The sequence below is a fragment of the Brassica rapa genome, chromosome A10, assembly GCF_000309985.2.
Source record: "Brassica rapa cultivar Chiifu-401-42 chromosome A10, CAAS_Brap_v3.01, whole genome shotgun sequence".
NCBI lineage: Eukaryota > Viridiplantae > Streptophyta > Magnoliopsida > Brassicales > Brassicaceae > Brassica > Brassica rapa.
In genome coordinates, this window is record NC_024804.2 from 10,644,968 (window position 1) to 10,658,635 (window position 13,668).

At 35.5% G+C, this 13,668-nt stretch overlaps 3 protein-coding genes across 4 annotated transcripts; 2 read left to right on the top strand and 1 right to left on the bottom strand.

Annotated features, from left to right (window-relative positions):
• Positions 1 to 6,324: 6,324 nt before the first annotated feature.
• On the bottom strand, positions 6,325 to 8,036 carry LOC103844936. Its single transcript, XM_009121764.2, has 2 exons — positions 7,800 to 8,036; positions 6,325 to 7,124 (listed from the first exon to the last, which is right to left on the bottom strand). Exon 2 carries the CDS (start codon positions 7,030 to 7,032, stop codon positions 6,505 to 6,507), a length of 528 nt encoding a protein of 175 aa, XP_009120012.1. The 5' UTR covers positions 7,033 to 7,124; positions 7,800 to 8,036; the 3' UTR covers positions 6,325 to 6,504.
• Positions 8,037 to 8,198: 162 nt separating this feature from the next.
• Positions 8,199 to 9,657, top strand: LOC103844938. Of its 2 annotated transcripts, XM_033282834.1 has the most exons (3): positions 8,199 to 8,465; positions 9,118 to 9,440; positions 9,478 to 9,657. In XM_033282834.1, exons 1-2 carry the CDS (start codon positions 8,306 to 8,308, stop codon positions 9,396 to 9,398), a joined length of 441 nt encoding a protein of 146 aa, XP_033138725.1. In that variant the 5' UTR covers positions 8,199 to 8,305; the 3' UTR covers positions 9,399 to 9,440; positions 9,478 to 9,657. The 2 variants fall into 2 exon arrangements, with proteins under 2 accessions (XP_033138725.1, XP_009120013.1); XM_009121765.3 differs by having other exon boundaries at positions 9,118 to 9,621.
• Positions 9,658 to 10,444: 787 nt separating this feature from the next.
• On the top strand, positions 10,445 to 13,625 carry LOC103844939 (probable folate-biopterin transporter 4). The gene is made up of 7 exons (XM_009121766.2): positions 10,445 to 11,192; positions 11,636 to 11,763; positions 11,851 to 12,072; positions 12,150 to 12,593; positions 12,682 to 12,879; positions 12,949 to 13,086; positions 13,178 to 13,625. The coding sequence occupies exons 1-7, from the start codon at positions 11,106 to 11,108 to the stop codon at positions 13,440 to 13,442; spliced, it is 1,482 nt and encodes a 493-aa protein (XP_009120014.1). The 5' UTR covers positions 10,445 to 11,105; the 3' UTR covers positions 13,443 to 13,625.
• Positions 13,626 to 13,668: the final 43 nt, after the last annotated feature.

The following is a 13,668-nucleotide window of genomic DNA, read 5'->3' on the forward strand; positions in this document are numbered from 1 at the left end:
CCCTTTTAAAATATTTTTTTTATTTAAAAATTTTGTGAAACCAAAATATCTATATATGAGTAATAAATATTATGCTTTGCATTTTTATATTTATTTAATGTTTATTTATAAGAGTTTGGTGCTTATAATTAGTTATTATGAAAATTGAGAATTATAATGTAATATGTAAAAAAATAAAAATATATTTGAGATTTATTGTTGGAGCAACTAACCTAACACCCTCAAAATGAGGTTTTTTTTTATTGGAGAAGCTCTAGTTAATAGAGTTCATTTATGTTTTAATGCATATCGGTTATAAACAAATGGTGGATTGGATACAGCGACATCAATCAATTCCTATGACAATTCTAGGCTATATATGAAAAATCAAATGCTGAATCGAAAACTTATAGGTTATAAATGGGTGTATTAGTGGCATATATGTGTAGTTTCTTGAGGCAATTAAGAAACACCCACAAAGGAATAACTCGTTGGCTTAAGAAACACCCACAAAGGAATAACTCTTTTATAAAAAAATAACTCGTTGGCTTGTCCCTCTCGCTTCTTCCTTTATAACACTTCTAGAGTTTAGTTATTTTAGCTCAGCAATATATCTATTTAACCAGTGTTGTATTTCTCATGTTTGTTATCCGTCAATACATATAAAATTACTAATGTGTATTTTGTTCTGCAACAAAACAAAATTGAATTGGATGGGAATCATTCGTATTTCCAAACCATGACATATTTAAGCTTTTATATCTTAGATTATTTTCTTAGACATTAGTTTTGTTTAGAATAATGTACAAGAATCTGGATAACGTGTTCGCTGTCGCCATGGAATCTTTATCTTCAATCAGAAACTTTGTCAAAGAAAAAAAGTTACGATTTTTAGTATTTATGCGTAGGTTATAAACTAGACGAGTCCAATGGATGTATCGATATGCTATAATCATACAGATAATGGTCCAACCACTAGAACCACCTACGTTATTATATAATTTTATTCCAACTCATAGTAAAACATAAATACAAAAGCAATTTCGATTTTTTTTGTTATATTTTTATTGTATTGGAGTTGGTTGATGATACTAAACTAGTTATTTATTTGTTGGTGGAGTCTAACATCACAGAGCAATTAACTAAATTTAAAATGTATGATGTTTTATCTAAGATCATAAGATTAGTTTTATCTAAAAATATTATCATAATATAGTTTAAAATTAATTATAAACTATCAAATATAGGTAATCACATAGTTCCAAGTTACTAAAATTATCTTAAAATATAAAATCGTTGTATATTTTCAAGTACAAAACAATCATTTATCCACTGATGAATCATTACTTTACAGTGTTTAGTTTATAAAATTCTAACTTATAGTAAACTGTATTCACAAATACAAGATTTAACAGAAGACCACACAATAAATATGTCACTTTGTATAGTATATATTTAGCTCAGACTTATCATGAATTTTCAACTTAAAACTAATCTTAATATTTTATATAGTAGTATTGGTTTTTATAAATTTTGATTTTGAATTTTAACCCGCACTCTTGAGATGATAGTTCTTATTGATCCATCCCGAATCGTGTAAGAAATCCTTTTTATAACACCCTGCTTAAGTCAACAAATGCGATTTTGACACTATGTTAAATGAGCTTATACGAATTTTCATTTTAAAACTAGTGGTGATAAGTGAATTAACTATAATCATTTACATATTAGTCTTGATCTTTGTAAACTTTAGATATGGGATCTCAACGATACATTCTATTATCTAAATCGACAACAAAGCCAAAAACTGCATTACACAAAAAATTTTGGATACCATTAAGGGATTTAAAATAATTATGTGAAAAATAATGGACTAGTGAATTCAATATACATGGTGGCGTCAAAAATTAGGAAATTGTGCATTTATTTAACTAATTGACGAATCATGTATGCTAGATAGAGAGAAAGATGATTATGTCCTCCAGAGGAGCTGAGACTTCTAGGGGAGTAGGTGCTGAGGGAAATAGGGAACTGACACCAACTAATAGTGAAGATGTGTCAGACTGCAAAATTGACTTTTGTGATATTTGTATGGCGTAGAATTGGTATTATATTAGCTGGTAAATAAACAAACGTATGTGGGCATTTACAGTTTCACTGATATTATGTGGTGTGTATAGCGATTTAACTCAAAACTTTATCCAAAAGTATTTTCTTTAACTCTGGTTATCTAAATAAGAAACTGGTTTATTACAGTTTATCAATAACATTAGTTTCATCAAATTACATTAGTCGAACAGAGTTACTACGATATTATAAAGTGGTAGAGTGAAAACAAGTTCACCGCCAAAGAATGGAGTGAAACTAATGTTTGAGGATGATAACAATTACAACAATTACGAGAATGAAGAAACTCCATGACATAATGATAAAATGGCGTAGGAGCTTATCGTCACAGTCGTAAGGAACGTGAGCGTTAGCTTTTTGGTGAAGGAGTGTGTTAGACAAGAGTGCTTGATCCGTTTGTTGGAGGGGATTTATGTGGTTTGTAATAGTAGTTTGTAGATTGTTGATTTGGGATCGCACATGGGCCCCAAGGGAAGGGGATTCTCTGTTTATGTCAGTCCAAGGGAAAAAGATGGACCCTGAATATTGCGGATGTCATAACTCAGCCATACATGCTATATTTATGGAGTGATTACGCAAAGAATTCTAAAGGAATGTAGAATAATCTATCATACAATCATTTTGGATCCATCCTTGGTGTGAGTCTGACTATTGGCTGATAAAGTGGCACAATCGAGATAGGGGACTTATGTCTGAGATCCAAAAGGCTGATGTGAACTATTGTGAACAATCTGCCCGGCTTGCGCCTGGAATGGGGAGTTAAAGAGTGGAAAAAGGATGAGTAAATAAAATTTGGATACTAAGCATATTAAACACAAAGCACATAGCCTAAGGCAATACATATAATTGGAATACCAACGACGATAATTAATTCCGGTCAGCAGTGTGTTCTGCGTATCACCATTTGATATCCATGTTATTATAAAGAAATATATAGTGAGTGAGAAATATTTTGGTAAATTTAGCAATATTGAAATCTTACGAGAGCTAATACGGCTGCCTAAGATGTCTGGGTTTCCAAAGTCCGGACAACATCATGTGTTTATTTATTGGTTAGTGATGCATGTTGAAATAGGAAATGAATGCAAGAACCATACGGATACTTTGGTAGCTTCCTTTGTGTGACTATTGGCTGATAAAGGGGCATCGTCGAAGGAAGGATCTTGGGTTTGCAAAACAAAAGGCAAGCGTGAAGTAGTATGACCTATCCTCCCATCTAATCCCTGGAATAGGAGCCAACCCAAAATAAAAATAAAACAACCGAATATTTTATAAAAATCCCGATTTGTTTGATATATGAATAGAGTTTCCGGTTTGTTTAAAAATCCGGATTTATTTGATATATGTATAATGTTACCGGTTTCGCTAAAAAACAACTGGTTTTTATGATCTTCCTTGAATAAGAAAAATGCAAATACGGTATGTATATTTATATTCGAAAGACTAAAATCGAAGCTCGGTTATTAACACTTATTTGATGAACTCAACACAAATAAAAATCCAGCACCAACAAATAGTACGTAAATGTAGGGATTCAAATAGTAAGTTTGAAAACTTACAGGACAAACTGATGCATTATGTGGTAGCGTTGAGTATTGACTCAGATTCCCCATAACTTGAGCAATGATCTCATCGTTTGAGTCACGCTGGGGTTGGACGATATCTAGCTTACGTTGTGCATTGTTAGTAGTGTCAACGTTGGGCCGCGTGGGTTGTGTTGTGGCGTTAGCACTGCTGTTAATCTGCATGACAGAGTGGATGACTTCCTCTTTGAAGTTGTTAAGGAGATTTTGAATTGAAACCATGACGGTGGTCTCGAAAGACGCAAATTTAGCTGCAGTATTTTCGGCCAAAGTAACAGATTTGACAACATTCACATTAACTCTTTCAACCTCAGTTGTCAGCATCGACAGAATAATGGCTGTGATACACTTATCCTCGTTCATTTTTGTGTGTGTCTGAAGTTTGGTTTTCCTCTTCTGCTTCACCCAACTTTCGCTATCTCACGCATTCTTTCAACATCCAATTTGGTAGCGCCACCTTTTGAACATTTCAACAGTAAAGAGATGCCTCTGCGTTATAAGCTTCAGCAGATTATCGACTTTGACGCCGACGACCTTGTCTGCCCATACAAGGTTAGCAGCAACTATGGGCTGATCCAGATCTTCAGGGATTATGCTTCTTACCAAAACCTGGAGGAAGCATATAACAAACCAAAAGTGGTATTAGTACACATCTCAAATATGAAAGTATGTCTCTATAGTAATGAAGAAAGGACACAAACATCAGTCTTTTTGTCTACTTCACGCACATGACCAGGGCTTAATGTCTGCTTTTTGGTCTTCTTATGGGTCAAATCTTCATCTTCATCGCATCTATCCGATTCAGAAGATGAGCAAATTTCCAAAATAACTTCAATTAGAGCCGGTGCAGCCTCTACCATAACCAGTTGGAATGCCAAGGCAAAACCTTTAATTGCTATTGTATTCTGCCATAGGGAGACCTCATCTCTCTGTTTTATACTCCCCATAAGCATTTCAAACGCAAGTCGACCTTAGAGAAAGGAAAAGAATTCCTCCAGGTCTACCATAGCATATGCATGTTCTTTAATCATCTTCATCTTCAAGTTTGTAGCGAGTAGAACAGAAGACACAATTACAAGACATGCCAGCTTAATCCTTACTTCTTTTCTGTAATCGTTTTTCTTCTAAGCATTTTCAAGGTGGTTGAAACTCGAAGATCCTCAGCTTTACCAAATAACTCTGGCCAATAGGGTTTCTCATTTATGTTCATCTTCATCTTCGACTTCGCCTTAGCTCTTTTAGGAAATTCACCGCTGTTGAGAACGGTTACAATGGTGAACTCGCAAAGAGAAAACCTAATCGGTTACCCAGCAAACCGAAACCAAGCTTCGTGTTTTTTTCTCCACTTTTAATTTGCCTAGATAAGATGTATCTAACAAATCTTCCAGAAAAATCAGGTTTCTCGGCGATATCAACAATCTTACCAAAGAGAGACATGCGTAATGTCTGGATCTCATCTTCTTCGAGGGAATTAAGGATGTGATTAATGGTCCTGGAGGACTGGTAGGTAAGAACCCTGACTCCAACCGGTTCTTCACCGGCTGCAAACATCATCTCCGGAATGGGAAGCTTTGCATCCGTAATATCATCTTCTGGAAGATTTATGATGCGAGATGAGATTAATTTCAAAATGAACTTTAGAGGTTTTGGGAAACTGAACAGTCTGAAAAAAAACGCTTATGAAAGGTTTCATACAAGTTGAGAAGCTTTTTCCAAAAATTAAAAGAAAATAGATATTGTTTGCAATGTAAACTGAACATAACTAATACAGAAACGTGCTTACCTGAGCTGACAACACGTCTATCTAACTGTCCGATAGTCAGCAATAGGGTTAAAAGTGGTATTTTTATTTTTCCGGTTCATTCAAAACGCGGAATGTCTAGTTACCTAAATAACTCTCTCTTTATAGTCATCCAGTGCGAAACTCAAAAGTAATATAAATAGAACCAATGATGTGTTGGACCACGTGGATGTCCTTCAAAAGAGAATTGAACCACTTATGAAACAGATGATGATAGATGTTTGTTACTGAACTTTCAAGTTCTTTTTTTTTTTGAATGAAAACTTTCAAATTCAATGATGTGTCTGGCTATTTTGTTACTCGTATATTTTATTGGCTTTTTGTTTTGTTTGAAGAAGAAACTAATCATAATCGGAAGTACAAAGAGAATGCCAATGTCTTTTACGTACTAGATTTCGACTTCTCAAACTAATAATCCTCTGCACAATCATCTACACGCGAAAGCTCAGTTTCATCTACTCTTCGTTAAGAGTTAAAACACATGCATTTTTATCACCAACAAACTCGAATTCAGTGCGCATATATATTTATGCATCCGTCCCATCATATTCATTTTTAGGTTAAGTAACTTCTCATAATAAAACACTACATATATGTCTTGCATCTTTTTTTTATAAATGATAGATAGCTCACTTATTGTTTGACCAAAAAAAAAAAAAGATAGCTCACACTTATTAATACTACTACTACTATTTAAAAAAAGAAACAAAAAACTAATATGCATTCAATCCAGGGTTGACATATCGATATTCAGCATAAAGAAAAAACCACAATCTTTAGAAATATCGAATAAAGATGTAACGCATCTGTATTTTTTGGATTGTGGGTAAAGAAGATGCCAAAAATAAATGAATGTAATGACAACCAAAAGCTTCGTTTACAATTACATTGTTGGTTTGTGGACAAAAGAAATATAACACATTCTCATTTTGGTTTAAACTGGTTCATACCGATAAACAGACCGGATGGGCCAGCGTATATAATAAGGTAAAGTTTGCATAGCAGAGAGCTACTTTAACCAATGCTCTCATTGAGTTTAGAGAAGCCAAGCTTCTTGAGTCTACTGGTTATTGGATTAGCCCAAGCCCGATCTGGATTCCCGCATTTCACATCCACAATATCCACAATATTCATTCTCTTCTCTCTTCTAGGAGTTCCTTGCAAGGATACATTATCAGAGCCAAGCATTGGAAGCTGATGAGTGCTTTTTGCATTGTGACCCTTTGGTGTTCTAGCGTTATCGGAGGCAACATTTGGAAGCTGATGAGTGCCTTTAGCATTGTGACCCTTTGGTGTCCTAACATTGCTGCTGCTAGCTTCGTCTGATGATTTTCTTGCTTTTGGTCTTCTTGTAGTGGAAGAAGAGGTGCCACAGTCAACAGAGACAGGGATGGTTGTTCTAACGGGTCTTGTTGTGGGAGTCTGAGGCGAAGGTTGTTTCATGGAGTCTAGCTCACGAGTCATTAGAGTTGCCACCGTTCCTGTTGCTCCTATTTTGATGGATCCTCCTCCACCTCTGATCAGTTCAAGCTTCTGAGCCATTATGAGTTCTGTTTGTTTGCTTTTCCCTCAGCGACTCTCTTAGAGGATAACTGCTAGAGTTTTGTTCTTGCTTCAAAGGTCTGAAAAGGATTCTGAAACAAGCAAACAATGCATCAATCTAGAAGAATCAGTAATCATTTAAAAGGGATTCATGATTGTCAAAGAACCAGTAGCTCAAAGTTTCTGACTTAGCGAACTTTTGAAGCAGAAATGGGGAACTTAGACAGCACCAAGTGTACAATGAGCAGGTAGATGTTTCAAAGCTCTTCACAAGCCATTTGCAAGCACAAAATAGAGGATGGAATCTATTGTGCTATTGCCCAACATAACTAAAAAACTTTTGACATTCAAGAACGCTACATATAGCAATGAGCAGGTATATGTAAATAAGTATAGTATCTAAAGAGACAAAGCCACAACTGAATAAGCACATGGAGAAGTACATCATTGTTATCCCCCACTGGTTTCTCTTTTAAGTTGTTTCAACAGATTGGTCGAGATAGAAGGTTGAATCTCGAAGCAATCCAACGTCATCACAAAAAAAAAAAAAAAAAAGATTCAAACTTTACAATCAAAATCAGTTCAAAGCAAGAGAGAGAGAGAGAGAGGGAGAAAGAGGAAAACGAAACGCTAATGACAAAGTGATCTAAAAGTAAAAGGCAATCATGAGAGGGACATTTCTTGGATTCTAGAACTTGACTAGTCACATCCGACCAACAAATAAGTAAATCCAGAACTCAAAATCTCATCAAAGTTTAGAACTTTACCGATTCAAAGCGAGCAGAAGCTGTTCCTCATTCAAATCCCTCAAGTTTTAGAGCTACCCGCACTGAACTGAACAAGTAGGTCTTTTGGATTGGGTTTGAAATCTGAGATTTCTTGTGGAGCGTGACGGAGTAATTAAGGCAGCGACTAGTCAACGTACACGTTCCTCGTTTACACTGTAGAGTTGATTGCTCCAATGATTTCAAGTAATAATGTTTTACTTTTCTGTAACCGCAAAGAGACGATTATAAATATTATATTATAGGGGCTTATACTCTTTCAGTCTTCATGGATTTGGTCTTATTATATCAATTTTATCAAAATGATACATGTTTTATAGAAAAACGCTGACGTTTTGATAACCAACCGACAAAAATTGTTGAAGTAGGTGGTGTGTTGCTCCTCCGGTCATTTCAGTAACTAAGTTTTTGTTCCTAGTTCTCGTGTCCGTTGTCTCAGGGAGAAGCGTGAAGAGGAAAAAGATAAAAGACTAGACCTTTTCGCGTTCATGGATTCGATGATGGGTAAACTCGTGATGGGTTTGGTCGTGGTGGTTGCGATCTTCGAAGCTTCAGGTGTCGACGCGTGGACTGGAGAGATTCGCGGCAGAGTTGTATGCGATGTCTGTGCCGATTCTTCAATCGGACCAGAGGATCATGTCCTTGAAGGTTACCCTCTCTTTCTGCATGTTGGATTGTCGGAAAAAAGATTCTGATTTTGTAAATGTAAAATATAGAACTCTGAGTTTGATTACTTAGTGCTATGTTTAAATGTATGTTATCAACACCGAGAATATTGCTTTGATCTGTCAATTACTCTGTTAGCCACGTTATAGCCTGAACCTCACACTATTGTTTGTTCTCCTTTCTCGAGCAAGTTGTTCTTATCTGTGCTGAGTGTCAGTCTGTAGTTTCTGCAGATTTATATCTAATGCTTTTACGAAATTCTCTTGTTCATATTTAAATTTCTGGATATGCGATTATGGTGTGTGTGATCTCTCGTGTCTCTGGAGCTTTGTAATTAGTATGTTCATCCTTATGTTTTCGTTCCTTTGCTTTATGTTCCCAAAATGTCTTGTCGAAATCTCAAAAAATTGGAGTTGCTCAAATTCATAGCGGAAATGATTGTGACATGTCTCGTTTATCACACTTGCCTTAGGAAGCTACTCAGCTCTATGTGATTATGTGTTTACTACTCTGAAGCTGCTTACATATCATCTTTGCTTTAGTTGATTATCTTTGTCAATTTGAGGATCATTCACATGCATTTTCGAGTTGCTTTAAATGTATCTGTTCAATTGTGTGTGTGCATACTTTACAGGAGCTGAGGTTGCGGTACTCTGCATAACTAAGTCCGGAGAAGTTGTGAACTACCAAGCTTTCACAAACTCAAAAGGTGTCTACACTGTAGCGGAGACAATGCCAGAGAGTGAACGTTGGGACGCATGCCTTGCAAGACCCATCAGCAGCTTCCACACTTCGTGCAACCACTTAAACCAGGCCAATAATGGGATCAAATTCAGTTATAAACGCCCTTCCGGTTACTTTCATGCCGTGAAACCATTTGTGTATCGACACCAATACGCACCTTCTTATTGCTGATGCCTGATTCAAAAGAGCCTTTATATATACCCTTATTATGTTGTGTAAACTTGTAGTAATAATTTTTTTTTTTGAAAAAGTGTAAACTTGTAGTAATAATTGAAATATTAAATAGTTTGGATATTTTTGTTTGTATAATGTCAATATTGGAGCAACTCTTTAGATTATATGATTACACTTGGGTTGGCATGCTCTCTGCCTAGGTTAAGTGTTTGGATTGACATTTGTTTTTCGCTGCTATATTATTTGTGAACCACTATTTCTATGCGATTTTTAGTTATATAAGATTAGGATATTGAGCGTCAGATTATGATATTGTCTAAATGTCTTCATTTATACAATATATTTACTTCTTTGTTTGTTTGATTTCTTTTAGTTCATTCACTATCTCATATTCTCATGTATGTTCTTATGTATTCACTGTCGGGTTGTTGTGTGTATTGACGTGCTTGTCTGGACTTTTCCAGTATTTACGTTTGTTTGCATTGTTGCAATTAGATTATGCTAGTTCTAGTTTTTTTAAATACGAATTCATTTGTTTTTTTTTTAATTTCGTACAATTATTAAGACACCTCGTGTTAAATCATCAACGCAACCTTTTTTATATGTTTACATTTAGGTGTCACATCGATATTTTAAATGTATTTTTCTGAAATGTAAGAAAAATATTGTAAACATATAGTCAATGAATTTCTTTTTAAAACATTTATATTTTCTTGAAATTTATAAGGTTTGGATTATATTATATATTTTTGACTAAATTTTTTACCAAACTCAAATTATATGTATTTTCACTAAATATTTATTTTATTTGTTATATCTCATTAATTTTTTTTTAATTTTTTAGTCTTGTTTTGATTTATTGATCTTTAGTTGTGTTTTCTATCATTTTTAGTTTAGTCTTAATTTCGGTGATTAAAAGTTAGAACGAAAACGATATGTGAGATTCATTCTTATTTATTTTGATTTGCTAGATTTGATGAAATGTTAAAAACAACTACATAAATGTATATTTTATGTTTAGTTATATTATATATTTTCATTAAAAAAAATTGTAGAAAAGTTGATGTTAGCATTTTGACTGGATTGAAAAATAAATATTGATTAGAAAAAAAATAGGCTGCTAAATTTTTTTATAGCAGATTTGATATAAATAAAAAAGATGAAAATTTAGAAACAATTTATTAATGTAAAGAAAATGATGATGAAGTATCAAATTCATAGAATACATAATAATAATAATATGAAGACCTAAAGAGAGATTTACAGATTTCCTTCCAAGTGTTTTTTTTATCTAAAGGATCATAAGAGAGTTAAACTGAAAAAAGAAGTCTTTGTTCAAAAAAAAAAAGAGGTCTTTGTCAAAGTCAAAGGAAGGGAGCACAGGAGATCAAAGAAGAACAGTCGATGTTGAATGGGTCCTACAGATGACGTGTCTAAATGCCATAGGTTATACAACGTGTCTCAAGCCTGCGAAGTTTTTGTTGGAGTGAAAAGACGAGAATATCCCTTTCGTCATTCTTTGCGTCAGTCAACCGAAACAATTGAATGTTCGGAGGAGAAAGGCATAAATCTGGGAAAGAAAGTCCGTTATAAAAAAGGAACAGGGATCACAATTTTCCCGAGAAAATACGAAGGAAGGAAGGAAGGAGATCTTGATGATCAGAAACAACTGTTTTGTCTAATTCCTGCGAGAAGAAGAAGAAGATGATGATGATACATTGGTTTAAGCAGCTGCGATCGGCGTTTGGCGTCGCGTTTCTGTGGCTCGTTTGCCTCATTTACTTCACTCAGGTCTCCCTTCAACCTCTGTAAATTTTCTCCTGTAATTCAATCTGAAAATAGCGAGTCTCGTTAAAGCATAACAGAATTGGTGATTGATTTCCGTTGTCGTTCGTTCTACTTGCACACAAATCGTAATCTCATGAATCAAAATGCGATTAGGGATTTAGAAGCTTTTGAATCGAAAGCTTCGACACGTTATTGGATCAACATTTTCACTGCGCTTTCCTCTGTTTCTTCTAGTAGCTTTGGTTAGGTGTGATTTGAAGATCATACAATTTTTAGATTTAATAGTATCGACTTATTAATTACTACTATTAGCTATAGAAAATGGCATTGCGTGATACTCAAGTTGATTAATTACATAGTAGTATTGTATCAACTTAGGATTAGCTGTAGAAAATTCATTGCGTGATGTTGATTTTACTTGTATTTGTACGACCAACAAAAAACAGGGATTTAGATCGTTTGTGTGGACAGCAGTTTCGTACCAGCTCAAAGACAGGCTTCAGCTATCACCATCAGCTTCTCAGTTCGTCTTTTCTGTCGCCTTCTTTCCATGGAGCATCAAACCATTATACGGGTATGATTCTTCATGCCTCTTTAACGTAAAACAAGCTAACGTTGGCAGTGAGAGTAATAATGACATTTTTTTTTTTAATTTTGGTAGAATCATCTCAGATTGTATCCCTATAGGAGGGAAGAAGAGGACACCGTACTTGGTGATATCGACAGTGCTCTCTCTTGTTCCATGGCTCTTGCTCGGTCTAGACTCATCCTCCCGAAGTTCCAGCCTCTATCTCATGATTTTCTTGACCGTACAAAATCTTGGATCAGCCATGGCTGATGTTGTGATAGACGCCATGATTGCTGAGGCTGTAAGAATCGAAAAGTAAGGTTTATATCTTCTTCAGTTTTTGGATCCGCACTTTAAGATCATAGCTTAATGACTAGTTAATCGTTGACCAGGTCCTCGTTTGCTGGAGATCTTCAGTCTGTCTCATGGTTTGCTATGGCTGTGGGTGGAATCTGCGGTAGTCTCTTAGGAGGCTACGCGTTGAACAACTTGAACATAGAAACAATCTTCCTCCTTTTCACGGTGTTGCCTGCGTTACAGCTACTTTCATGTCCTCTCGTTGAAGAGATTCCTGCTAGTAATGAACCGTTGCCTGAGCTGCTGGACTCGAACGAGTTTGAAGAGAAGAGCAAGATGAGCAATGATACCTATCCACACACGAAGAAGTCCAACACAAGAAGAAGGAAAGGGCAGAAGAAAGGTAAGAAAGGAGCTTCCAGTGGAAAGAGTGAGACACACAAGAAGCAATCAAAGTCTTTAGCTTCAAAGTTGTTCCAGTCATTGAAAGCAGCCGCTTTGGAATTATGTCGTGCGTTCAAACAACCGATCATTTTGAGGTAATAACACATTGCTTTCTTGATTAGTCTCTTTAATAAGTTCTTGAAGTGTTTCTTTCTTGTTTATATTTTTTGTTGATTTTTCCAGACCAATGGCGTGGTTTTTCATAGCGCATATCACCGTGCCAAACCTCTCTACGGTCATGTTCTATTACCAAACCGAGGTGTTGCAGTTAGACGCTTCTTTCCTAGGAACAGCCCGTGTTGTTGGTTGGTTAGGTCTCATGCTTGGAACCTTTATCTACAACCGCTATCTCACAAATATGACTCTCCGAAAATCTCTCTTGTAAGTCTATGTCCCACGCACATCAAAGAGTTCTTTTCAAGGATCTAATGAACAAAAGCATCTTCGCAGGTTTGCTCACATTGGGCTGTCTATAACCATACTCCTCGATATGACCTTGGTGTCTAGAGCAAATGTGGGTTATGGAGTATCAGACAAGACAATGGTTCTCTTCGGATCGGCTCTAGGTGATGCCATCAATCAACTCAAGTACGTTGTTGCTTTCCTTCTTTTTTATTAATTGATTACATGTTCCTTTTAGAATTGTAAACTCATAAGCATGCTTTGGCTTTAATCACAGATTCATGCCGTTCTTGATCTTGTCTGGTCGTCTATGTCCTCCTGGGATTGAAGGAACACTGTTTGCGCTGTTTATGTCGATAAACAACCTTGGGAACACAGTTGGGTCGTTCATGGGAGCAGGATTGGCTTCACTTCTTGGAATCTCTTCAGGGTCCTTTGAGAATATGTCTATGGGCTTAGCTATTCAAGTGTTTTGCACTTACATACCCGTGTTGTTTCTTTTCTTGATACCCAAGGAAGCTACAGGTGTATCAGCTTCATAGGCTAGAGAGCAAAGATATTTTCTAATATAAAAGTTATAAAAGTTTTGAGATCAGAGTTTTTTGGATTTTTTTTGGGCATCAGGTGTTGACTTTCTTAAAGGCTTTTGAAATTGACAAACATCAGACACACAGTATATATTAAATATACATCCTCCCATTATCTTTTCAATTACTGGTTACATATTCGTCTGATTACCAGAATTATTCGGTTTTGTACAATTTAAGG

Bases quoted from the DNA above. Each gene is read 5' to 3' on its own strand.
- LOC103844936 (XM_009121764.2), bottom strand. From the start codon at position 7,032: ATGGCTCAGAAGCTTGAACTGATCAGAGGTGGAGGAGGATCCATCAAA.
- LOC103844938 (XM_033282834.1), top strand. From the start codon at position 8,306: ATGGATTCGATGATGGGTAAACTCGTGATGGGTTTGGTCGTGGTGGTT. The intron at 8,466-9,117 runs GTTACCCTCTCT...CATACTTTACAG, and splicing joins AGAGGATCATGTCCTTGAAG to GAGCTGAGGTTGCGGTACTC.
- LOC103844939 (XM_009121766.2), top strand. From the start codon at position 11,106: ATGATGATGATACATTGGTTTAAGCAGCTGCGATCGGCGTTTGGCGTC. The intron at 12,073-12,149 runs GTAAGGTTTATA...ATCGTTGACCAG, and splicing joins GAGGCTGTAAGAATCGAAAA to GTCCTCGTTTGCTGGAGATC. The intron at 12,880-12,948 runs GTAAGTCTATGT...GCATCTTCGCAG, and splicing joins ACTCTCCGAAAATCTCTCTT to GTTTGCTCACATTGGGCTGT.